Here is a 26,177-nt window from a genome sequence, read left to right on the forward strand (position 1 = left end):
TGTCTGGCACTGGGCACTCCATGCTTGTGAGCTGGGGGTCACTGTTTACACTCCTCACATCTCTCTGGTCCTCATCACGAGCAGTCCTCAGAGCCTGGAGGGACCGGAGTGTCATCTCCATTTGACAGATGAGGCCAGTGAGGCCCTGCCGCAGCGTGACTTACCAGAGCCATGCTGCCTGTTGGGGCGGAATTCAGACTCATCTAAGTCTGAATGTTCCAGCTTCCCAGGTCCCCTCCCCAGGGCCCATGGGCTCCTTGGGGCAGGCCAGGCTCCTCACCCTACCAGCTTGGTTCCTACCCCCTGGTCTTGGGGAGAGCTCCACTAACTCTATGCTTTTCTTACAGAGCAGAGACGACTGGCCGCCCTGAGCGCAATTCAATTCAACAGACATTTACTGAGTGCCTACTATGCGCCAGGCCTTAGGCTGGGCACTGGGGGAGGGGCGCAGAGAGGAAGATGGGGTCCTGTCCTCAGGTAGCTCTGGGCAGGGCGGGGCGTGGAGAAGACAGGCAAGGGCTAAACAGCTCAACACCAGGAGAGAAGCTGCTTGGCGGGCTGGATGCAGCAGAGACCCGGGTTCAAGTGCATCACTGGAGAGCTGCTGTTCCTCATCCGTACCTGAGTTTCCCCACTTGTAAAATGGGGGAGATGATCTCTAGGACCCATCCAGGATTCCAAGGGCTATACCTTGGGGTTGTGGGGGCAGAGCAGGGGAGTCACCCTGCAGAAGGGAGATCTCCAAAGGCTTCTCAGAGGAGGAGGCATAAGGTCTGGGCCCAGGGGATGGGGTCAGGTGGGAATGGGTCCTAGGGTTAGGACCAGCTAACGGCCAGTGAATAACAGCCTGGTGGACGTGGGTGTGGGCATGCCCCCAATTCCGTAGGGTTGCGAGAGGACATGGTGGGGTGTGAGCTTACAGAGGGAGAGAGGGGTTCTAGGGCCATAGGTCGGGGCGTGAGCTCTATTCTGGGGCCAGTGGGAGCCATTGTAGGCTGTTGAGGGCGAGTCAGGAACAGCTGGTCCTTCTCTGTCTCACCCTCTTCTCTCCCCTTCTCTGGGACACACTTCAGGATCACATTCCCATAGAACCTTGCAGCCCTGGGGCCTTGGCAGCTCCTGCACTGTGTCAGGCACTGCTTACGTTAGTCCTCATTGCGGCCCCAGTTCACAGAGGAGGACGCCGAGCTTGGAGAGGAAGCTCTTGCCCAAGGTCATGATCTGACTCCCAAGCCCCCCATGCTTCTCCCACTACCTCCCACTGAAAGGGTTCCTGTTCTCCGTGACCTCTCCCATCCTGGGGACCCCTTCCACAAAGCCCTGGGGGGTGCCTGCCAAGGGCAATGCAGTTGGGTTCGGAGGGCGAGGTCAGGAAAATCCCAGATGTTAGCAGGACTGGCTTTCTCCAAAACCTGAGTTTCTGCCCTAGCAGCCACCCTCTGGGATACAGAGTGAGGCGGGGCTCCTTCCCACTTTACAGATGAGAAGACTGAGGTCCTGAGAGTCATGTGGCTAGTCCAAGGTCAAACTCAAGGGAGTGACAGCCTAGGCTAGAAGCTGGTCTCTTTATTGCCCAACTGAGACTGGAGGGAGACTCAAGTCCCCCTGAGATCTGTGCAAAAGCTGACCCCTCCCCGACCTCCCCAGGGAGCAGAAGAGCCCACCCAGCACTGGAGTCACAGACCTGGTTCAAATCCCGGTTTTGTCTTTTGCATGAATTGTGTGATCTGAGCAAGTCATGAATTACTCGGAGCCTCGATTTCCTTATCTATATGAGGGTGGCGAGCTGGCCTCCTTCACTCAGCCATGAACAAATATTTATTGAGCACCTACTGGGAGAAGCAGGACCCTTCCTCGGGGAACTCAGTCCAGGGGTGGCAGCAGCAGTTATGATTCCGGTTGTGATGGAGGAAGGGCAGGGGGCTGTGGGGACCCACAGGCGAGACCCCAGCCAGGTCGGAAGAAGGCAGGCAGGTAGGAGGGCAGAACAGGCAGCGGCTCCCGCAGGACCACGTGGACTGGGCTCTGGATGCTGTTGGAATTTTCCCAGATCAGCCTGAGCCAACGAAGACTTTTCGGCAGGGAGTGCCATGCTCAGGTTGACGTTCTAGAAAGCTCATCTTCTGCTGGGTGGAGGGGGCATGGAGTGGGGAGGTAGGGTTGGAGGTAGAGAGACCAGCAGGAGCAGTAGGGGGAGGAAGTGGCACCAAGGAGGGAGTAGGGGCAGGTGGGGAGGTGTGGGTGCCTCTCAACGGGTCTGGGAACTGGGAGAGAAGCAGGGGAGGAAGGGGTAGGGGCTGTGGGAGATGAGTCCAGTCATGGAGGTGGACATGGATGAGTGAGTTTCAGGTGCCAGGGAAGGGCCCAGGAGGCAGCTGGGTACCGTGGTTTGGGTGTGGTCAGCCTGGGGCTGACATTAGAAGCCTTGGGAGTAGGGGAGGGGGAGAGGCTCTTGGGGTAGGGGAGGGGGAAGCAGGTTTGAGAAAGGCAAGGCAGTGAGCAGGGACCAGGACGTCAGGGGAGGCCAGTGCTTAGCGTACAAGCAGAGGAGCCCGAGGGGCCACAGCCTGGGAGGTCACAGGAAAGCAGAGCTGCAGGTCCCCAGCCCAGGAAGGAAGTGGTAGGACTTAGGTCTGCGGGGAGATTTCAGAAGGCGACGTGTCAGGCGCTGTGCCTGGTGCCAGCGCGGATGAGGTGCCCAGGAGGGTCAGCTCCTGCATCTTTTCACCCAAAGGCAGAAGCTTAGTCTGTCCCTTACCCTCCTGAGCAGGACGAGGCGGCTACAGGGGGGAAGGTGTTGGGGAAGGAGGAAAAGGGGAAAAACATTTGCATGCATGACAAGGCTGAAGTGAGGGAGAGAGAAAGGGGGAGAAAGAGGATAAGAAATTACCATACACCAGGATCTTGTTATTCAAGCTAATTTTCAAAGGACCACAGCTGTCACACTGAGATAATTCGTTAATTATAACAGCCATTGTGCTTTGGCAATGGGAGAGAAACCGAGGCCGGGGAACAGGCTGAAGGTGGGGGTCGGAGCAGGCTGTTGGGGGGGGGCTGGACTTCAGAGAGGGGACAGGGACAGAGGCAAAGAGGGGTGTGTTGCCCTCGGGACTGAAAGGAAGACATTGTCAGGCCAGGCCCCATCCTTCCTCACTGTTATTGTTGCGGTGGGTAATGAGGTCCTCCTGCCTGCCTGGCACGTGCCACGGTGCCACGCACCAGGCCCCCACAGCGATACCTGCAGGAGGCAGCTTCCTGGAGCTGTGACCCTGCCCAGACCCTGGCCTGTGGCCATCCCCTCCACAGCCCTCTGAGCTGGTGCCCTTCTTGTCCCACTTTACAGAAGAGGAAACTGAGACCCAGGAAAGATTAGCTTGCCAGGACCACGGGGTGAGGTGGCGTAGCCCGGATTCCAGCTGAATGTGGACCCTGCACTTTGGCAGCACATTAGGGAGGTCCAGTCTTGGTGGACTGGCCACGCGGGGTTGGTGGACGCAGGAGCTGTCACATAGATAGCCTCAGGTTCGGGCTGTGGTTTCTGCCCAGCCGGCAGTCCTGGGGCGGCCCTCCCCGGGGAGTTTCCGGGGCTCGGTGTCGACCCCTCTGCGCTGACAGAGCCTCCTTGTTCTCTGATGCTGCAGCTGCAGGCCCCCTGTGGCCTCAGAGGCGGCCGTCAGTCTGGCCTGGACCCTCCCACCTGCTCTAGAGAAAGCTGGTCTCAGGGCCAGGGGGAGGGAATTTGGGCCACCCCAGGTAGTGTCCATAGTGACCCCTTGCGACCGCCTGGTTAGAGGTTCTGAAGCGACAGAAGCTGAGTGGGCTGTGGCCTCAGGAGGGGTTTCTCAGCCTGGGCCTAGAGGGCTCCAGGACCCTGGGTGCTGGGCCCTGGTAGGGACAGGGGGCTGGGGCGTGGCAGGCAGGTTTCCCAGTCCCAGGTGAGCAGAGTGAGGGCATCCTAAGTCCGTGGCGAGAGGGGTGGGACCAAGGAGCCATTCCAGAAACCCCAGGGCCCCTTGGTGAACTGTGGTGTGGCTTCAGGAACTCAGGTCTCCTGGTGTCCACAGCGGCCATGCCTGGAAACAGTACCTAGGCTAGGTCGGCTGGCAGCGTTCTGTGGGGGTGGGAATAATGTTTGGGAGAGGGTAACCCCAAATCCCAGTAGGAGCCCCAAACTTGACCCAGGCAGGGTTGTTGGCAGTGGAGAAGTGGGCCCCACAGGGTGGCAGGTGGGCCTGGGGTGGCTGTGTGGGAGCTCCCTTGGCTTGGGGACCTCTCCCCAGTGGGGCTGCTTGGAGCCAAGGGGAAGCTGTCGGAGGGTCAGGACAGCTTAAAGTCCTGTAGAATTGGTGACCCACAAAGGCCAAGACACAGGAGACTTTTAGGACCAAATAAATGGTAGATACATCCTAGGACCCTTGAGCCCCAGACTCGTAGTTGGAGACCTCCCTCCCTGAATGACAGATCCAGGCTGTTAGTATCCTGGTGCTAAAACCCAGCAGCCGTGGGTCAGGAGGATGGGGAGGGGGCTTGAGGTCAGGCAGGGGTCAAGTACAGGAGGCAGGGATTGGGGCACCCTTAGGTCCCAGGCTGAGAGGCTCGCAGGAATACCCGACAGACTGGGGTTCTACTTGTCCCCATGCTGGTGTCCCCTTGTTGCTGGCCTCATAAACTCCAGTGTGCGGGGGTCAGCTGGCCACCTAAACCAGAGAGGCAGGGAGGAGGTTGAACGCCACCCCGGCCCATGCCACTGCTGTCCCTCCAGGGATGCAGACCCAGGGAAGCCACATCTTCCCTGTATCAGTGGATTTCAGAAATGAGAATTTTTGAAATAAAATCTGCCAAGTTTTCAGTATTGGCAACTGATTTAAAAAAAAAAAGTGAAAACCACCATCCAGACGAAACAGGATCCCAGAGCAGCTCTTGAACAGAGAGCCTGGGGCCGTGGAGGCTGGAAGCCACTGCATAGCAGTTGTGAGGCCTCAGTTTCCTCATCTGCAAAGTGGGAACAGTGATAGTGCTTTTAAGACGTTTAAAGTTGGCCCAGGATCAAATGAGTTCATATGGGAAGTGCGGAGGCCCAGCCGGTGCAAGCACTGAAGCCTCTTTTCATCTTGTCCGTGGCCGCCCATCCCTCCCGGGGCTACCTCTCAGGGGGCTTCGCTCTCCGCCACTGGAGTCTCCACTTCCCCCTTGGGGTCCCCACATGCACTGCCCCTGTCCTGGGACAGCCCTGAGGGTGCTGGAGGGCAGGGAAGCGTTCGCCCCTTGGGACCCTGGAGGAGGAGCAGGTGGAGGAGGCAGAGCCGGGAGGGCGGGCCTAGCCGGCGCCTGGTACATAGTAGGTGCTCCATAAATGTTTATTGAATGAATGAATGGAGGCCATGCAGGCAGAGGCAGCCGTGCTGCGCAGGCACTGGTGAAAGAGCGGGTCCAGTGGACACTGGTGAGTAGTGCCCAGGGGCTGCAGCTGAGGGGGCCAGCAGGGGCCGGTGGGGGAGGCGAAGGTCAAGTCGGGAGAGGGCAGGGGTCAGATGGGGAGAGGCCAGGGGTCAGGAGTGGGAATTGGGGTCAGGTGGGGAGAGGGCAGGGGTTGGGAGTGGGAATAGGCGTCAGGTGGGGAGAGGGCAGGGGTTGGGAGTGGGAATAGGCGTCAGGTGGGGAGAGGGCAGGGGTTGGGAGTGGGAATAGGCGTCAGGTGGGGAGAGGGCAGGGGTTGGGAGTGGGAATAGGCGTCAGGTGGGGAGAGGGCAGGGGTTGGGAGTGGGAATAGGCGTCAGGTGGGGAGAGGGCAGGGGTTGGGAGTGGGAATAGGCGTCAGGTGGGGAGAGGGCAGGGGTTGGGAGTGGGAATAGGCGTCAGGTGGGGAGAGGGCAGGGGTTGGGAGTGGGAATTGGGGTCAGGTGGGAAGAGGCCAGGCGTCAGGTGGGGGAGGCAGGGTCAGGTGGGGGAGGCAGGGTCAGGCAAAGGCAAGTGGGGAGTGGCTAGAGGTCGTGGGGGGGTGAGGAGGTGGGGTCAAATGAGGGTGAGGCCAGGGGTCAGGTGGGGGAGGTGGGGTCAGGTGTGAGAGGCAGAGTCCATGGAGGAGGTGGGATCCAGGGGAGGAGAGGTAAAGGCCAGGCTGGGGAGAGAGCGGGTGAGGGAAGCAGTCTTGAGTAGCCTGGAGAATTCTGGGAAAGCCAGGAAAGCCAGGAGGTAGGTTTTTAAACACAGGTCATCCTTGGCTGTGGGACAATCCTATCCCCAGGTGCCTGGTGGTGGGTGGGCTGGGGTGGGGGTTTGCCAGGGAGTGGGCCCTGCTCACGGGCTGTGTGGTTACAGCTGCCCCCAGAACCAGGCTCAGGCCTCTCCTGTCGGGCCACGGGGCGGTTTGCCTGGGCCAAGCCCTTTGGTGAAACCCTCCACCCCCTGCCTCTCTCCTTCCACCAAGGCTTGGACACGGAGTAGGTACTAAAGATGACTGTGGCACCCTGTGAGCAGGGGAGGCACGGGGACCAGGTGAGCCATGGGGGGTGACACGGTCGGTGGGCAGGTGACAGGGCTTTGGGGTGGCTCAGCAAACCAGAGACACATGTGTACTGTGGTTTTCCTCCAAACAGATGAGGAAACTGAGGCCCAGGGAAGTGAGGTGCTGACTTGCCCGAGGTCACACTGCGGCCCAGCCCCAAGCCCCTTCTTTGGCTGAGGTTACGCCTGGAGATGCGCGTCCAAAGCACCAAGGCCTTGCAGAGCCCCCGACGCCTCGGCTGTCAGATGTTGGTGCTGTGTCGTTCTTGTTAAGCTCTTTTGAGTAAGAAGGCAGCTTAGTGAAGGGGAGGCAAATCTGTCTGCCCCAGGGCCAGACACATAGTAAGTGTTCAGGGAATACATGTGAAACGCGTAAGAAACATGGGCAGTGCGCGGCTGCTTGGGCCGCATGCCTTACCCAGCCCAGGGCTAAACTACAGGCAGGGCCCCTCGCCCGGGCCTGGTCCCTGTTTCCCTGTGACACAGATGCAGTCATGGCCTGCTCACCCAGTGCAGGATGACACAGAGCCCGGAGCAGGTGCCAAGGCAGTGAGGGGCAGGAGCCAGCTCCCCCAGGACCCAGAGCAGCTGGTGTGCAGGACTGAGACTAACAAGACATGATTGAATGGGGGTGGATGAACACCCAGCACCTTGGAAAAGACCTAAACGGATACTGCCCAGAGCTGCCCAAGGACCTTGAGAGGGCACCAGGGCTGCCTGGCCGTGTGTGTGAAGGGGCCTGGGGGTTTGGTTGACATCTAGGACAAGGTGAGGACACAACGCTGGTCCCTTCTTACTCTCACTGCGTGAACAGAAGCAGGGAGCCCAGCCGAGGGAGGTGGAGGCCTCTGGAGCTGATCCTGCTCCGAACGCATCGGCACTGGTGCTTGGTTCCAGGCAACACATTGTAAGAGGGCCCTTGACAGTAAGCATGACCCGGGCAGCTGTACCCAAGGGCAGGAGGGACTTGACACCACAGCATAGAAGAACAGGTAGAGGACGCGGTGCTGCTTAGCTTGGATAAACAGAACGATAACAGACCAGCAGATGTCAGAAGGGTCTTTACCGGGTACTGGCCTTGTCCCTAGTGGCTCCAGAGAGTGAGGTGGCAGCCATGAACAGAAGCACAAGGAGCCAGACTTGGCTTTGTAATAGAAGAATTTTCCAGCAATCGTAGCTGTTCAAGAAGGGAATCAGGGCCGGGTGCAATGGCTGGGTGTAATCCCAGCACTTTAGTAGGCGTAGGTGGGTGGATCACTTGAGCTCAGGAGTTCAAGACCAGCCCGGGCAACATGGTAAAGCCCCATCTCTACCAAAAATACAAAACAATTAGCTGGGTGTGGTGGCGTGAGCCTGTGGTCCCAGCTACTCGGGAGGCTGAGACACGAGAATTGCTTGAGCCTGAGAGGCAGAGGTTGCAGTGAGCTGAGACTGTGCCACTGCACGCCAGCCTGGGTGACAGAGCTAGCTAGACTCTGTCTGAAAAAAAAAAGAAAGAAAAAAGGCCTGGCACGGTGGCTCATGCCTGTAATCCCAGCACTTTGGGAGGCCGAGGCGGGCAGATCATAAGGTCAAGAGATGGAGACCATCCTGGCCAACATGGTGAAACCCTATCTCTACCAAAAATACAAAAATTAGCTGGGTGTGATCGCGCGCCTGTAGTCCCAGCTACTTGGGAGGCTGAGGCAGGAGGGAGAATCACTTGAACCTGAGAGGTGGAGGCTGCAGTGAGGAAAGGAAAATAAAAAGGAGAACCAGTAGCTTCAGGTGGGTGCTGAGAGCCTTGTCACTGGATGTTGGCAGTTGATGGGACATCATCTTCCAGGGAGGAGTCTTGGAAAGTCTGCTGGTTCCACGAGCTCACGCTGGCCTGGGTTCTTGGTTGTGTGGTCTTGGGCGCATCACTGCACCTCTCTGAGTCTCAGTTCCTTGCCTATAAAATGGGTGGCATAAGGAGGGTGGTGAGGCCAAAAGGAAGGCTTGGCACATTTTGTGCCCCATCACAGGGAGGCTTCTCCCTCTGATACTGAAGATTCTGACTCTCACTGAGTCAGAATCCCTACCCTGGAGCTCTCATTCCACACAGCACGTCCTGAGAACCTGCTGTGTGTCTGACCCTGTTCTAGGCATGGGGGTTACAGCAGGGAACAAGGTCAAATCCTGCTTTGCTCTTCTGCTGGGGATGGGGCAAGGCAGGGCAATGATGAACTAAGTGACGTTAGGTAGTGCTGGCTGCTGTCAGGGGACCAAAGCCTGGGTTGAGTGAGGAGTGAGTTATTTCAGACTGGCGGGGCCAGAGAAGGCAGGGGTCAGGGGTAGGGAGCGATTGAGCAGACAGCTCAGTGAAGTGGATTATGGGGATTCTGGGGGAAGAACATTCCAGGCAGAGAGAAGAGCAAAGGTCCTGGGGTGGGAGTGTGCCTAGGGGTTTGAGGAGCACGGCTGGCCTGGAATCAGTACTTCCTGATTGATGGAAACATCGAAGTCTCTCGAGGCTTATGGACAACTCCCCCTTGCACCTTTCCTCTGACAGGGGCAGAAAACCCAGTAGACTGGTTCAGTGTACGTCCCGCCCCTGCCATGGTCCCAGCTCTTTGGAGGGAAGCCAGGGAGGAGAGAGCCTTCGTCTTCTCATCTATACGATGAGGCTGACAGCGCCAGCTGTGTGGGGTTGATATAAGATTCAAGGAACGGGCCGGGCGCGGTGGCTCAAGCCTGTAATCCCAGCACTTTGGGAGGCCGAGACGGGCGGATCACGAGGTCAGGAGATCGAGACCATCCTGGCTAACACGGTGAAACCCCGTCTCTACTAAAAAATACAAAAAACTAGCCGGGCGAGGTGGCGGGCGCCTGTAGTCCCAGCTACTTGGGAGGCTGAGGCAGGAGAATGGCGTAAACCCGGGAGGCGGAGCTTGCAGTGAGCTGAGATCCAGCCACTGCACTCCAGGCCGGGCAGCAACAGAGCAAGACTCCGTCTCAAAAAAAAAAAAAAAAAAAAAAGATTCGAGGAACGTCAAATGTCAAGACACAAAGGAGCATTGGACAAAGGATATGTGACTATCTTAGAGGCCAGGAGACTGAAGCCCAGAGGAGTTAGGGAATGTGCCTGATGTCACACAGCTCAGCATTCGATCCCAGGACCCTTCCTCACACCATCCATGCCCTGAAGCAAGGGCTCATTGCGCTGGAAATCCAAACAGTTAACTTACCGAATGGTCATTCCATGGTGAAGGTATAATCTGCCCATTTTACAGACGAGGAACTGAGGCCCAGGGAGCTCCAGGCGGTGACAAGACCAGTGTTTGGACCCCTGGCTTGAGTCTCTTCCCCGGGGGGTGGCAGACTTTATCCCTGAGGGCGGAGTTCCTGGCCTGGTGCTAGGGTTCCAGCAGTGAGGGGTGAGGCGGCTGCCTGCCTGAGAGACCTGGCTGGGCCCCAGGAGTCCTCCATCCTCCTAATCCTCAGTAATGGCATTGACATGGATGGTGACAATGACACCTCCGGGAGCCTTGGCCAGCCTGGCTCAGGGAAGAGCCCGTGCCAGGGCTTATGAGCTGCTGCAAATGAGATTTCCCTGGCGGAGCCTCACGTCCCTGCTCCTGGGAGGCCAGGACACCGACCACGCTTTCCCCACCTGCTCCTGGAGCTGACGGGTGTCCCTGCAAGAGTGTGGTCACACAAGGGGGAGCCTGGGGTGGTGCGTTTGTGGGGCCTCCTGCCCTGCACTGAGCGTGTGTGTGTCTGTCTTGTCTCGGGATTTCGGGGGAACTCTGGGAGCCGGGTGGTACTCACCTTGCCACGCGGGGAGAAACTGAGGCTCGGAGAGGGCCTGCAACTCACCCAGGGTCTCATAGCTGATCGGACCTTCATCTTCCCTGCTGACCTCCGCTGCCTGCATCCCCAGCTGGCCTCGCTCTGTCCACCCTCTCATCCACCCTGGGGAGTTAGCCCAACCCCCTCAGCCCCTCCCACACACCGCAGTGCAGTGGGGGCTCTCCCCGGGTCGGGAGTCCAGACGCTCCTCTGACAGGGAAGCTTGGGAGTCAGCCTACAGTAGGGGACCGAGAGGACGTGACCCCGAGGTTCAGCGAGCTTGAGTCCAGCGGAACCCTGATCTTCAGTGATGAGGGTTGTGAAGAAATAATGATAAAACCCCCGTTAACAACAACGGCTGTCATTCACAGAGGCCAGGCACTGTGTCAGGCTTGCCCTCTGAGGGGGCAGGGGTGGGGCTGAGCCAGGACTCCTTGTCTTCTCAGTTTTGAGTCCAAAGAGGGGCCCGGGACCTTGGAGCACCCAGGTGGAAAGGGCACAAAGCCAGCGGGATCACTGGACAGCTGACTACCTGGAGAGGGGAGGCATTTGCCTAGAGTGACTCTGGGGTCTGCGGTCCTGCCTGGCTCTGAACTGACACCCCTGCACCACCAGCTCTGCCCTCAGAGCAGCAAGGGCTGTGGGGTCTCACTGACTCTCCTTTCTGCCCACGAATGTCCCCATGAGAGGGGATGTCATACAGCATGCAACCTGCAGACCAGGAGCCCCCGATAGCAGCATGCACCCTGGCTGTGCAGCTGTTTCTTCTGTGGTAGAAGGAGAGAGCGCCCCTTAAAGACAGCTGCTGGTGGGGTACTTGGGACCTGAATGGGGAAATGCTCTAGGGGAAGGGTCCAGTCAGGCCAGGGAGGACTGCTCTTTGCTGGAACACGCCACCCCTCAATGCCTGCTTGCCTGCATGGCTGCACCCCTCCTGGGCTGTGCCACCAAGGCTCTGGGCAGAAGAGGGCTCTGCGCCCCACAGCTGCTTCCGCCGCTCCCCCTTCCCTCTGGGCCGGTCACAGGCTGCATTCTGGTGGTTCAGCCAGACCAGGTGTCAATTGTCTCCCTGGCCTCTGGGCGGGGGAGGGAAGCAGGTGCCCGTGTCCCCCGCCCCCCCATCTATCATCTAGATAGCTCACTACCATCGGTGCCTCTGTCTCAGACGCACTTTCTCCTTTTCTCTCCTCCTCTGTCTGTCTCTGCTTGGCTGTCTTAATATTTTTGCTTTTACACCATTCTCAATGCTCGCCTCCTCCCTGCAGCACCCCCCTTCTTCCCGTCTCTCACCACCTGGGTATGTGGGGTGCCGCCCTGTCCCCCTTGCTGTGTGTGTGTGGGAGGACCACCCTCATGGGAAGAGGGGAAGGGCATGACTTTGGCCATGTGACCACTGGACCCTCAGCCTCAGACCTGAGAGGACAGGCTGGCGTCCCCACCCTCCACACCTTGAGTGTGTGAGCAGCTGGGCCGGGGGCCAAGTGCTGCTGTCAGCGCCTTCTCTGCCTCGGCCTCTCTGTTCCGTCCCTGGCTGCGTCAGGTCTCCACGGGTGGCAGGCAGGCAGCCGGGGATGGGGACTGGGCAGCTGACGCACCTGGGACAGGGTGATGGGAGCCTCCTCCCAGCTCCCTCTGAGTCACGGGGGTGGGTGGGAGCTGGTTCCAGCCCAAGCCATCCTGGAGACCAGGAGGAAGAGGAGAAAGGGCCACAGACAGGTCACCTTGAGGCTCAGGTGGGCAGAGCTCCGAGTGGCTGGGGTTGGGGCACGGAGGGCCTCTGCCCACCCTGAACTGTTTGGGAAGAGCTGGTGGGGGGGCTAGCTCCCCTCCCACGTGGGCCTCTTCTCCCACGCCCCTCCACACTCAGCGTCTTCCCGTCCTTCGGCAGGGCCTGGGCTTTCCCAGGGCTCCAGACAGCTTGGCTTTGTCCAATACCCTGGGTCTGGCTGTGGGGATGCTGGTTTGAGCAACTCAGATGTGAAGAGAGGGGCTGGAGTTGCATGTAGGCGCACACATGTGTAGAACACACAGAACACACATGTACTTAAACATGCCAACTATAACATAGATGGGTGCTTGCATTCCCTGGGATGTCCCCGACACACATACCTTCCCGCCCCTCCACACACAAGCACATACCCCCGCAGCTGATGCACAGGACGTGTGCACACGCGCCTGCCCGCACATCCTTGACTTGTACACGTCAGCACACCCCTGCATCAGCACTCTGAGCCACCTGCGTGTGCACCTGCATACAAATGCGGTCCCCAGACATTCCCCGATGAGGAGGAGGGACTGCATTGGAGCAGACGAGGGTCCTCTGACAGGCCGGCTCGTGGATCTCTGAAGTGGCAAGCAGTTCCAGTACAACCTTGCTACTTGTGGGAGGGGAAACTGAGGCTCAGAGAGGAATAGAACTGGCCTGGGGTGCCCTAGGAGCCAGTGGCCATACTGGATGGGGGCCAAGGTCTCTGCATCCCTGAGACCTTTGCATAGCACAGCCAAGGAGAGAGCTGCTGTCTGCTGCGTGGGCACCCCTTGCTGCCTGGCTGCCTTGTGGCACCCCCAAGCTGGTTCTGTAGCGACTGAGGAGGTGTGAGGCTGGCCTCAGAGGTCCAGATCGTCACAGCCTCTGACATAGCGTCAGCCTTTAGTCCAGCGGGCCATCTGGACTCCCTGTTCACCTCTCACCATCCCCACCTCGGACTTCCTGTGGGATTAACCATGCCTCCGCACCCATTTCCCTTTCCTCTCTTCCAGCCCTCTGGGGCTCAGTGCTGTAAATTGGTTTTGCTTTAATGGCAAAGGTTTAAAAATTGTTTTAAGTGCTCTTTCCTGGACTTTCCCAGGAGGAGGAGAGAGAGGCAGAGGTGGCTCTTGTGAAAAGTCTCTTTCTGTGTCCAAGCGTGGATTTCTCAGACCTAATCTTCACATCCCTGGTCCCTGCTGGGCTGTTTCCATAGTTGAGAGCACAGGGTGGGGGCTGGGGCTGGGGTCTGTCCAAGGAGCTGTGTCCAGCTTGCTGGGCAACCTGGCCAAATCTCCCCTGAGTCTGTGGCTCAGTTTCCCCACTTGGAAAGTGAGGGTTGATGCAGATGGTCTGCCTCTGTGACCCCCGTGGTTCCCCCCCCCCCCCCCGCTCTTCTACATCTTGGAAATGGGCAGCATGAGTCCCCTGCTTCTTCTCCCCCATCAAATGGGCCGGAAAGGGACCCACTTTGTAGCTGTGAAAATGGAAGATGTTGTGGTTTACCTCACTGACTGGGCTGAGTAGATGTGGGGCTCCAGGCCTCCTGACTTCTGGCTTGGGCTCAGTGCCTTGGGAACCTTGATCCTGGTCCAGGCTGTGCTGTGTTAGTTGGGGCAAATCTCTGTCCCTCTCTGGGCTTCTGACTCTCCAGCCATGGAAGGGGAGCCGGGCCTCAGCCATGCTATTCCAGAAGGCTGGCCCCCTCCCAAGGATCAAGGTGTTCCAGGGAAGGCACTTTGGGGAGATGATGCTGGGGTACCTCTGGCCTCCCAGAGGCTTGCCTTTCTTTCCCTTGTCTCTGCTCTGCCTGTGGGGTGAGCTCTCCCCATGCCCTCCCACTGTGGGAGACCCTGGCTTCTGCGTCCCCCTGCTTGGGGGGCCCCACAGCTGCGATGTTCTACTCCCCCTCCCCCATGGAAGCTGAGACAAGGGAATTATTTTTGGAACAAGAGCAGTTACACAACAAATGAATTATTTATCTTTGGGCCTGGAGGAAAGGAGGCATTTTGCTGGGCTTCTTAATTCTTTATCTGGATTCAGGGGTGCCCGCTTGGGTACGTGGACATGTGTGTATGCGCCTGCTTGTCGTGTGCAGATTGTGTGTGTAGCTGTCTGCGTGTGCATGCCGTGGAGGTCTGGCTCATGTGGGGGCATGTGGGTCTCTGAGCAGGTGGGGGGATGAGCGTGGTCTCCAGGGTGCTGGGGTGTGTGTGTCTGCACCTGTGCCCACCTGTTTCTCTCCGGTGTCCCTTCTGTGCCCATGGTCCTCAGACTCTGCCCCTACTCCCACTATTCTTCTGTCTCCCTCCATCCCAGCCCCTGGGCCCCTTCCTGCCTCTTGCCACCCACCAACCCCCACTTCTTTGATGTAACAGGGACCCCAGAGTGCTTGCTGGCACAGAGGCCCTGGGACGGGGTGTGGAGAAGGGACGGGGGGCCTGCGCTGGAGCTTGACAGGGCTGCTCTGAGCCCTCACACTGATCTGTCACCCACTCTCGATGCTGCCTTTCAGGAACCAGGTGCAGATGGGTCTCTTCCTTCCTGCCCCCATCTCTCTCACTCCCTGCTCAGTGCAGCACTCTCCAGTTTCCTGTGAGAATCATCTGAAGTTCTGAGCCCGGAAGCCAAGGAGGAAGACAAGGAGGAGGAGGAGGAGGAGGAGGGAGAGGAAGTCAAGCCCTGAGAACTCTTGTACCTTCCTAGCAGGAGACAAGGAGCAACCCTGCCGTGGGGCCCCCAGCCCCAGCCCCAGCCAGGCCTAGTGCCTGCTGTAGCACCCTAGAAGGCCCCCAGCAGTTGGCACTAGCTGTACCCACCTTGCCTGGGGCCCCTGTGCTGGGGGTTGCCCCCAAGATGGTGGCGGCCCCAGGGAGGACTGTACTGCCAGCCCCAGTCTCTGGCCACTAGGCACCCCCTGCCTTGCCCCGGCCCCTCACTCCAAGGCCAGCGCCATGCTGCGCCTGGGGCTGTGGGCGGCGGCACTGCTGTGCGTGTGCCGGCCGGGTGTCGTGAGTGCCGACTGCTGGCTCATTGAGGGCGACAAGGGCTACGTGTGGCTGGCCATCTGCAGCCAGAACCAGCCGCCCTACGAGACCATCCCGCAGCACATCAACAGCACCGTGCATGACCTGCGGCTCAACGAGAACAAGCTCAAAGCCGTGCTCTACTCCTCACTCAACCGCTTTGGGAACCTCACCGACCTCAACCTCACCAAGAACGAGATCTCCTACATCGAGGACGGTGCCTTCCTGGGCCAGTCGAGCCTGCAGGTCCTGCAGCTGGGCTACAACAAGCTCAGCAACCTGACGGAGGGCATGCTGCGCGGCATGAGCCGCCTGCAGTTCCTCTTTGTCCAGCACAACCTCATCGAGGTGGTGACGCCCACCGCCTTCTCCGAGTGCCCGAGCCTCATCAGCATCGACCTGTCCTCTAACCGCCTCAGCCGCCTGGACGGCGCCACCTTTGCCAGCCTCGCCAGCTTGATGGTGTGTGAGCTGGCCGGCAACCCCTTCAACTGTGAGTGCGACCTCTTCGGCTTCCTGGCCTGGCTCGTGGTCTTCAACAACGTCACCAAGAACTACGACCGCCTGCAGTGCGAGTCGCCGCGGGAGTTTGCCGGCTACCCGCTGCTGGTGCCCCGGCCCTACCACAGCCTCAACGCCATCACCGTACTCCAGGCCAAGTGCCGGAACGGCTCGCTGCCCGCCCGGCCCGTGAGTCACCCCACACCCTACTCCACCGACGCCCAGAGGGAGCCGGACGAGAACTCGGGCTTCAACCCCGATGAGATCCTTTCGGTGGAGCCGCCAGCCTCGTCCACCACGGATGCGTCGGCAGGGCCCGCCATCAAGCTGCACCACGTCACGTTCACCTCGGCCACCCTGGTGGTCATCATCCCACACCCCTACAGCAAGATGTACGTCCTGGTGCAGTACAACAACAGCTACTTCTCCGACGTCATGACCCTCAAGAACAAGAAGGAGATTGTGACGCTGGACAAACTGCGGGCGCACACAGAGTACACCTTCTGCGTGACCTCGTTGCGCAACAGCCGCCGCTTCAACCACACCTGCCTGACCTTCACCACGCGGGACCCCGTCCCCGGAGACTTGGCGCCCAGCACTTCCACCACGACCCACTACATCATGACCATCCTGGGCTGTCTCTTCGGCATGGTTATCGTGCTGGGAGCCGTGTACTACTGCCTGCGCAAGCGGCGCATGCAGGAGGAGAAGCAGAAGTCCGTCAATGTCAAGAAGACCATCCTGGAGATGCGCTATGGGGCTGATGTGGATGCCGGCTCCATTGTGCATGCCGCCCAGAAGCTGGGTGAGCCTCCCGTGCTGCCCGTGTCTCGCATGGCCTCCATCCCCTCCATGATCGGGGAGAAGCTGCCCACCGCCAAGGGGTTGGAGGCTGGGCTGGACACGCCCAAGGTGGCCACCAAAGGCAACTATATCGAGGTGCGCACAGGCGCCGGTGGGGATGGTCTGGCTCGGCCCGAGGATGACCTCCCGGACCTCGAGAATGGCCAGGGCTCTGCTGCAGAGATCTCCACCATTGCCAAGGAGGTGGACAAGGTCAACCAGATCATTAACAACTGCATTGATGCCCTCAAACTGGACTCGGCCTCTTTTCTGGGAGGCGGCAGTGGCAGTGGGGACCCCGAGCTGGCCTTCGAGTGCCAGTCCCTCCCTGCAGCTGCTGCCGCCTCCTCAGCCACTGCCCCCGGGGCCCTGGAGCGGCCCAGCTTCCTTTCACCTCCCTACAAAGAGAGCTCTCACCACCCACTACAGCGCCAGCTGAGCGCCGACGCGGCTGTGACCCGCAAGACCTGCAGCGTGTCGTCCAGTGGTTCCATCAAGAGCGCCAAGGTCTTTAGCCTGGACGTGCCCGACCATCCGGCCGCCACAGGGCTGGCCAAGGGCGACTCCAAGTACATCGAGAAGGGCAGCCCCCTCAACAGCCCGCTGGACCGGCTCCCACTGGTGCCGGCGGGCAGTGGTGGGGGCAGCAGCGGGGGCGGGGGCATCCACCACCTGGAGGTGAAGCCAGCCTACCACTGCAGCGAACACCGGCACAGCTTTCCCGCCCTGTACTACGAGGAGGGTGCCGACAGCCTGAGCCAGCGCGTGTCCTTCCTCAAGCCGCTGACCCGCTCCAAGCGTGACTCCACCTACTCACAGCTCTCCCCAAGACACTACTACTCAGGGTACTCCTCCAGCCCTGAGTACTCATCCGAGAGCACGCACAAGATCTGGGAGCGCTTCCGGCCCTACAAGAAGCACCACCGGGAGGAGGTGTACATGGCCGCTGGTCACGCCCTGCGCAAGAAGGTCCAGTTTGCCAAGGATGAGGATCTGCATGACATCCTCGATTACTGGAAGGGGGTCTCGGCCCAGCAGAAGCTGTGACCCCCCTTCCTCCCTGGTGAGGTCGGAGCCAGAGGGCTGGGGGCCCTTTGGGGGAAGGGCCCAGGCGGCCAGGGCGGGGAGCAGACTCGGGGGCCGAGGCCCAGGAGAGGACGCACATGCAGACCCGCACGCACGCACACACACACACACACCTGACCACCACCCGACTGTGAACAAACCAACATCCGACAATAACGGACAGGAAAACAGAGACACATTTTCCTTAAAGTTTACAAACTGATACCGAAACCAGTCGTCTACTGTGCTGCCCAGGGACTCTGCTGGGGTGTGCAGGGCCGGGGGCCGGTGAGGGGAGGAAGGAAGCCAAGAGAGGGTGTGGGGTCTGGGGGTCTGGGGCTAGAAACAGGTGTGGGGACCAAGAAGGCTCGGGTAGAGAGGGACTGAAGCCCCTCTGGGGTAGGGAGAGGGTCCCCTCCCAAGCTGGGGGTCAAGTCACCTGCAGATTTAGCATTAGACAGACAATGGGCGGTGTCTTCTTCCACTTTAGAGACGGGGAAACTGAGACCCAGAGAAGGGAGTTGACAACCCCAGGGTCACACAGCAGCTTAGCCTCAAGTCCCCCAACTTCCCAACCCAGTCCTGTCCCAGACCCCCTGCAGCTCCCTTGTGGACCCCTTCCCGCCTTCCGCCCACCCTACATCCCTTTCTGAAGTTCTCCCCTTGGGGCTGAGGGACTTGAGAATCAGGCAGTGCTTTTTCTTCCTAGAAAGCCACATGGCAATGCCCCCAGAGCGTGCAGCTGTGATTCAGAATCCTGGGGGGCTTTTGCCCCCTATGCCAGCACCCAGGAGAAGGGAGAGGGTCCTGTTGATGGGAAAGGAGCCGAGGCAGGGCGACATTCCACCAGCCCACTTCAAGTGTCTTCCACATGGCCTGGGAAGAGCAGGGCGTGTGGCGGGCAGGCCAGCTACCAGGACATCTCAGGTGCAGGCCCCCGGCCTCAGCTTCTCTGGTCCTCTGAGACCCCTACTGTGATGCCTGGGGGGCTGCAGGGAGGAGCTGTCATGGGGGACTTCCTGCCTGTCCCCATGGCCTGCGTCCCCACCTGCCCGACCCCATCGTGGGATCTCGGCTCCTGTCTCAGCTGCCCACCCGGGGAAGGAGGGCTTTCTTACCCACCCACTCTGGGCTGCTCATCCAGGCCTGGCCCCCTGGCCAGAGGGGCTCCCATGTTTCCATGGCAATGGCCACTCCCCTTTTTCTGACCCCCCCTACCCAACATCAAACAAAGCACAAACAGTGAGGCCCCCACCCGAGAGGGGCGGGGAGCAGGTTGGGTTCGTGACGCCCCGCCCCCTCCCAGGCGGCCTCTGTCACCTTGGTAACCCTGTGCCTGGCAGTTGGTGCCCAGAGTGACCGTTGGGCTCTGGGGTTCTCTGTCCGTGTAGGCGGTGGCAGAGGGTGGTGAGGGAGGGCCAGCCTGGCAGCAGCTCCTGGGGCCAGCTCTTTTGGGAGGCAAATCTGGGGTCCTGATACTGGGGTCTTGACCAGTCAGGATGCTGATGGGCTGAAGTCCGTCATCCTTCACCTCTGGGTGGGAGCTGGGCCAGTGGGGTGCGGGAACGCTTGTACTAGCAGCTTTGCCTGCCTAGCCACATGTCCCTTGGCTCCCACCCACCTCAGCATAGGCGGGGCTTGGCTCTCCCCACGGCCCTGCCGGAGACCTCCAGTCTCGGGCCCGTGGCCCACATGGGTTTCCTGAGATCTGGGGAGTGTGACTGAGGGGTGAGGGTAGGCACTGGAGTGGCACCAAGACTGGCACTGTTGGTGGGGAGGGGCTCTGACCAGGAAAGCTAGTGCCATCCCCTAGGGGACCCCAACGACCTTCCTGCTGGGGGCAGGGGGCAGGAGAGGACAGCAGAGGGCTAGGAGGCTTGGGCTCAGCTGAGCACCTCTCTCACACCAACTTTGGGTGGACAAAGCCCAGGGCTCACTTTGAGAGTGACGTTTGCAAAGAAAAGACTGTTCTCCCGGGGCGAGGAGGGGAGGGGGCGGCATGGATGTGCGGAGCAGACCTCCCTCCCCCAGCCCCCGAAACCTGCCTCCCAACCCCTCCTCACACCCAGTCGGCACAACTGAGAAAAGCAAGCAGGCAGAGAAGCCAGGGGTGTGAGGAAGCAGACTCCCTGTTATATTTGCATGACGATTTTACTGTATTTTTCTGAGCAAACATCTGTCGTGTATGTGCCAGTTTGTCCAGACTCCCCCGCCCCCTCTCTGATGCCCTCCTTTCCCACATTCCGTCTGTTGTGATCTGACGAGCAGCTCTTGAAACCCAGGGAGGGATCAGCTCTGCAAAAACAGACCCAAAACAGGTGCCACCAAGACACAGCCCTGCCCCACACCCACCTCCTGTGTTTCGAGCACTGGGCCCAAGTGCCACCTCCGTTCCTCCCTCCCTCTCTCCACTGCCACCTCCCTTGTCCGTAGTTCCTTCCCCTCCTCCGTGCCAGGGAGAGCAGCCCCAGGGAAGCCTCCTCAAGGGCTTGTATCCCGGTGGAAGGGACTGTCTGTCAGTCCTGCTTGTTCCCGTTTTGCAGATGAGGAAGTCAGGGCTCCCAGACAGAGGCCTGGTGACTTGGCTGGCCAGCTGGGGTGGAGGATCAGTCACACTGCTGAGTATAGGAGGCCAGGAGCTTGGGGCTTCGTGGGGGGCTTCATGCAGAGGCTGGGGGCTTTGAGAAAGGAACCCGTGGGAAGAAGGAGCATGCCTGGGGTGGGCCCCAGGGAGGGTTCCCAGCAGCAGGAGTTAGGGGCCCGTGCTTGCCATTTCCCCATCCTTCCTGCGTGAAGATATCTATCAAAACCTCAGACTCTCTGACTGCAGGGACAGGGGCCCTTCTAAAGAGCAGGACTCTGATCATCCAGTTGGGGAACTGGCCTTGAAGACCCAGTTCACGTGGTTCTTTGTGAGTCCGAGCGGGGTCTAAACTCAGGTCTCTGGCCTCCTGGCCAGGCCAGAGCCCACCCAGAGGCTGGCCTGCATCTGTGTCCCACATCCTGCTCAGGACGAGTTTTTCCCAGGCAGGAAGGAAGTATTCACAAAACGCTGCCATCCAAGGTCTGGGTTTGTGATGGTGATGAGCATGGTGGAGCTGGGCTGTGGTCTGGGGCAGGCCAGCAGGGCAGACACCAGGAGAGGAGGACAGGGAGGCCACAGGGAGGGAGGGGAGATGGGGGCCCGGTGGAGCGAGGGGCCAAGCTGGCTGGAGGACATGTAGGTGCTGCGCCCGGGACGGAAGCCTCCTGCCTTGGGCCCGAACGAGGTCACACCTGGGCTTGCCTGCCTCTGTTGGAGAATCTCCTCTGAAGCTGTTTCTGGGAAGTAGCACGATGGATCTGCTCCTTCCTGGAGGGCACAGCAGGTGCAACTCCACAGCAGTTGGAGCTTATGGCCTTCTAGAAGCAAAACACAGAGGTCTGGAAGGAAGGCAGGAAAGCCTGGTTGGTGGGGAAACCTCGTCACAGGTCCCGGCCTTGCTTCTCCCCACGGCAGGAGGAGTCTCTGCCCACCAAAGATTCCTCACCTGGGCTCCCTTCCTGGGGCGGTGCAGGAGGCCTGTGGGGGCAGCCTGTGTCGAGGCTGGGGAGCCCGTGTCTGGGTAGGTCTGGGAAAAGGGCTGTCAGGGGAGTGAGGAGGGTGGGAGTAAAAAGACCCACTTGGGAAGGTCAGGCCTGGATTGCCCTCGGGAGGCAGCTGGGGCAAGGCAGCAGCAGTGGGGAGTGTCAGGCTGGCTGAGAGTCATCCATGTTCTCAACTGGAAGTTGGTTGCCTGCCCCACCCCCTCCTGGAAATTTAACAGATAGGGGAAGAGAAGTGCAGAGAAGGAAAGGAGAGGAAAGGAAAGCTAGAGTCAAGAAACTAGGCCGGGTGCGGTGGCTCACGCCTGTAATCCCAGCACTTTGAGGGGCCGAGATGGGCGGATCACGAGGTCAGGAGATCGAGACCATCCTGGCTAACACGGTGAAACCCCGTCTCTACTAAAAAAAAAAATACAAAAAGCTAGCCGGGCAAGGTAGCGGGCACCTGTAGTCCCAGCTACTCGGGAGGCTGGAGGCTGAAGCAGGAGAATGGCGTAAACCCGGGTGGCGGAGCTTGCAGTGAGCTGAGATCCAGTCACTGCACTCCAGCCTGGGCGACAGAGCGAGACTCTATCTCAAAAAAAAAAAAAAAAAAAAAAAAAAAAAAAAAAGAAACTAGGTAGCGACAGTGCTAAGGCTGGGATGGCATCAGGAATGAGGGACAACAGTGACAGGTCCCGGCTTATAAGGGGCCTAAGTGCAGGGAAGGGATAGACACAATGTTCTCTAGTGACTGGTGCCTTTTGCAGAAAATTAAAATAGGGTGATGGGGTGGGGAGGGGCAGGGCTGGTCAGGGAGCATCCCTTGTGGGATGGGGGGACGGGGAGCCAAGTTATGAATGACAAGAGGAGCCAGAAGGGTGGGTGGGTGGGTGGGTGTGAACACGAGACTGGAGGGAGTGGGGTTGCAGTGGCTGCCTGTCCCCCAAGCCCCGCCTCTGTCCCCTACTACTCTGCCCCTGCCCATTCCTGGCCCAGCAGAGCCCCCTTTCCATGAATGTGGATGGGTGGGGCAAGCCACTGGGGAGCCTGGGGAAGCTCAGCCCTGAGGGGCTTACTTTGCCCGTGGAAGCCAGTGTGAAGATTGGGGCAGCCTTGCCCGACCCCATTGCCGTCTCTCCTCTCTGACGAGGTGGCTGCTCCGGAGGTGGCTGAGCCCCAGGAGAGGGGACCTCCTCTAACTCTCACGCTCAGATTCCATCCCGACACACTCCCTCCCTGACCCTGGGTCCTTCCACCTCTAAGACAAAACCAGGGTCCATACTGCTTGCCTCCAGAGGCAGCCTCAGCCCTCACTAAAGGTCAGGCAGTCCTGCTGAGCAGGAGGGAGAGGAAGGGGGTCCTGTAGGGCGGGCAGGATGGTCTGGGCCTGCTCCTCCTTCCTCCTGCCCCTCTGCCACTCCACACTCCAGCACAGGGCTGACAGGGGCTTGGAGTTCCTGCAGTGGTGGCCACACTTCCTTCCCTCCCTCCCTCCCTCGCTCCCTCCCTCCAGAGCCGCCAGTCCCCAAGTTGGCTGTGGTTGGGCACCTGGTTTGGGTCCTGCAGAGCTGGGCTCAGGCCCTGGGCTCTGAACCTGTGAACCCTTGCTGTGTTACAAACCTTTCCTTCCTCTGAGGGCCTTGAACCCTCTCCTTTTCTTCTTTTGGGGGTGGGGGTTAACTTTATTTTCTCTTCCCTATATCTGCCTCTCCCTCCCCTCAATTTCCTGTTTTAAAACTGAATGGCACGAAATTGTTTTCCTCAACTTGGAGATTCCTGTATGGAGAGAATCAATTTCTATATTTGCAATAAATTTCTTATTTAAAGCTACGGGGCCATGGTCTATGCTGTATTCCTCCCACGTTGCACTGCCATGACCCTCGGTGCCCTTTTCCCCATTTCCCTTCCCACTGGGAACCCCACTCATGGGGCTAAGGCTTAGTGGACGGCAGGGGTAACTGCCTGCGGTCAAGGAAAAAGAAGGGGGTCTGCCAGAGAGAGGGGGCCACAGGAAACTCAACTCCAGGGTCAGTGTGCACCCAGATGCTATAGTGTCTGATGGGTGGGGAGCCTGATGACTCCCTTCCCAAAAGCCTAGACGTCCCTCTGCTGTGTACTCTCACTCAATTTTCTGCTGCCCTGGCCTTGCACACCCCAGGATTCGGAGCCCTGTACAGGGAGGCAGGGCCATGTGGGGGCATTCCTAGACTTCAGCTGCTTCCCAGGAGAAAAGCCCCCAGTCGGTGACCACAGTCTCTGAGGTCAGCCTCTTGTCTATGGTGGCTCCATTGTCTCTGTAGGACCCACCGGTCCTCCTCCACGCCTGGCCTGGGCAGCCTGTCTTGGGCCCCAGGCCCACCCCTCCTCTGGTGCCCTCCCACCATCTGCTGCGATTCTCCATGGCTAGGAAGTGATCCTCTCTAGTCCTTCGGGATTTCTGCTCCTTCTCAGATTTAGGAGATGCCTTGTGTCTCTGGTCAGGCTGAGGCACTCAGGTCAGCGTCCAGTGACTGCAGGCTGAACCGCCCAAGCCTCTGTTCGGGGCCAGCCTGGGCACACCTCCCAGCCCCAGCCTCCTTGCTTCCTAGAGGCAGAGCCCACCTACCCTTTTCTCAGACTCTTCTTCTCCAATTGCTACAAAACTCTCCTCCAGGAAGGCCTGGATTCACCCCGGATTGCTATGGGGTATTCTAAACTCTGTGGGTCTGAGCTATTCCCTGATGTCACCCTGTGGCCTTCAGCCCAGCCCTACGTCTGCAGGACCTGTGTTCTAGTGGCTCTGGTGGCCCACAAGTCTGTCCTGCTCCCCCTGACTATCTCCATTAAGAGTTGGTTGTACTCTGTACCCAGAGTACTCTGGGATGGCCCAGAGCCTGAGGCTGCTCACCTTCTACCGCCTGAGCCCCAGCTGGATGCCTGTCCCTTCCAAGTGCCCTCACACAGGCTCAGTGCAGCCGTCCCAAGAGGGCCACAGCCAGCCAGGGTCCCTCCTTTGCTCTGCTTCCTGCCAGCCCCAGGCCTCCTTCGTGAGGGAGGTTTCAGTGTAAGCCTGCACCAAGGGAGGAGGAGGAGGACAGCGGTACACATTTGCGGGAAGCACAGAGGGGTAGGCCCTGGACCCTGACAGGCTCTGTCCCCTCAGGCCCCTCAGCCAGGGCTGCCCTATGGTCCCCAGACCCAACCCTGGGCTCCAGGAACCCCTGCTCAGCTGCCTGCCTGTCGCACCGGGTCCCCTTTCTCTTCATCAGCAGGAGCAGCTTCTGTTGAAGGACTCATTCTACTCCTCAGGAAACTTAAGAGGTGATCAAAGTGGTCCATGAACCTCGGGAGTCCAAGTCCAGGCCCTTCCCCTCGGCTGCCTCCGCCGGCCTTGGGCGGGGGGAACCCTGCGGCCCCTGGGAGTGTGGAAGTGTCCTCCGGGATGGCTTTGCTCCAGTGGGTGGCGATCCGGCCAAACAGTTCTTACTCAGGCTTAGAAAGTCACTTTTATTCCTTAATGTTACAAACGCAAACACCCTTGCCTTTTCATTTCAACTCAGAAGTGATTCTGCTTCTAAATGGAGCACATTTAACGCACATGTTTTGGGGCTTTGGGCTAATTTTGGTCCTGTTTACAAAGGCAATTAGGGAAATGTCCTTAGCTACCCCCCACTTCATAAGTGTGGCATATCTGCTTCCCTTTCTGCACACTTCGATCTTTTGAAAACCGAGCAAACGCTGTGAGCCTCCATACATTTTCGCCCGTGCTTGCATCTTAACATATGAGCCATCACTTGAAAAGAAAACCCCAATTCTGAATTAATGCCTTACTTACAATTATTTATTCGTAGTGGCTCACGGACGTTGGCGAATATCTGACACACTGCACAGGCTCAGATATCGTGACACAAAATGTAGATGACAAAAAGGTGACTTTATGGCATAAACGTGTAATTTTTTCTGGGGTGAAGGGAAGTTCCTCCATCTGTTGGACGAATGTCTTGAAGTGTGGCTGTACCTTGTGGACAATGTTGGGTTAAAGCTGGGCCCCAGGAACTGGATATTTCAGGTGGGACAAGGGTCTGGGTGCTGTAGACAAGACCATTGTTGCCAGGGGCACCCCACTTTGACACGTTCTGTGTCATGCCCTCTAAGTGGGGTGCTCTTCCCAAGCCTCGCCCAAGGGCTCAGCTGCTGGTATAGAAGTTCTTCCTCCTTTTTCTTCCTTCTATTTTTCCAAGATATCTGTAACTCAGACTTCACTGACCACCCAGCCCTCTCCAGCCCGGGCAGGCTTCCTTCTCCAGCTTCTTTAATGTTCTTCCCCGTAGCAGGGCTCCAAGGAAGCTAGCTGTCCTCAGCACAGCTCCCTGGGCTCTGCTGGGGCTTGGTTTGAAGGAGTTGACAGTTCCAAGGTGACTCTGGTGACCCTCGTAGCTGCTGGGCCAGGAACTTCCTTTTCTGTTTAGTTGTTTAGCTGAATATTCCCCTCCCTCAAGTTCCCCCCGCCTTAATAACTATAAATGTTTTCCTTCCAGAGGTGCGCCTAAAAGAAGCCCTTGTGGCTGGCTGCAGGGTTTAGGGGATCACTGCGTCTCACTGGTTCTCAGGGTCTCCTTTAGTCTCTGAAGGCAGGGCTCCAGGCACTCAGCCCCAGGCCCAGCATCTCAGAGGCTGGCCTCCTCCTGCTGCTGTCATTGGTGGGTCCAGGGTCTCTGTGGGACCCACTGGTCCTCCTCTGGGCTCAACCTGGGCAGCCTGTCGTGGACCTCTGTCCCACCCGCTCCTCTGGTGCCCTCCCACCATCTGCTGTTCATTTTGTTCACAGCCAGGAAGCACTCCTGCTCCTTCTCAGATTTAGGAGATGCCTTGTCTCTCTGGTCACGCTGAAGCACTCAGGCCAGCATCCAATGACTTCAGGCCTAATGGCCCGAGCCTCTGTTCGGGCGCAGCCTGGAGCCCACTGCCCAGCCTGAGCCTCCTTGCTTCCCAGAGACAGAGCCCACCTGCCCTTTCTCAGAACTCCTGTTCTCCAACTGCTACCAACCCCTCTTCCAGGAAGGCCCCTGGATTTGGCCTGGCTTGTTATGGCTTGCTTTAAATGAACTCCCTCATTCTGAGCTATTCCCTGT

At 59.0% G+C, this 26,177-nt stretch overlaps 1 protein-coding gene across 1 annotated transcript; it reads left to right on the plus strand.

Annotated features, from left to right (window-relative positions):
- The first annotated feature begins 15,018 nt into the window (after positions 1–15,018).
- On the plus strand, positions 15,019–17,721 carry ELFN2 (extracellular leucine-rich repeat and fibronectin type III domain containing 2). Its single transcript, XM_011964280.1, has one exon. It carries the CDS (start codon positions 15,019–15,021, stop codon positions 17,479–17,481), a length of 2,463 nt encoding a protein of 820 aa, XP_011819670.1. The 3' UTR covers positions 17,482–17,721.
- The last annotated feature ends 8,456 nt before the right edge of the window (positions 17,722–26,177 follow it).

This window comes from Colobus angolensis, unplaced genomic scaffold (genome assembly GCF_000951035.1).
Source record: "Colobus angolensis palliatus isolate OR3802 unplaced genomic scaffold, Cang.pa_1.0 Scaffold65, whole genome shotgun sequence".
Lineage (NCBI taxonomy): Eukaryota > Metazoa > Chordata > Mammalia > Primates > Cercopithecidae > Colobus > Colobus angolensis.

Excerpts from the sequence above, each read along its gene's own strand:
- ELFN2 (XM_011964280.1), top strand. The coding sequence starts at position 15,019 with ATGCTGCGCCTGGGGCTGTGGGCGGCGGCACTGCTGTGCGTGTGCCGG.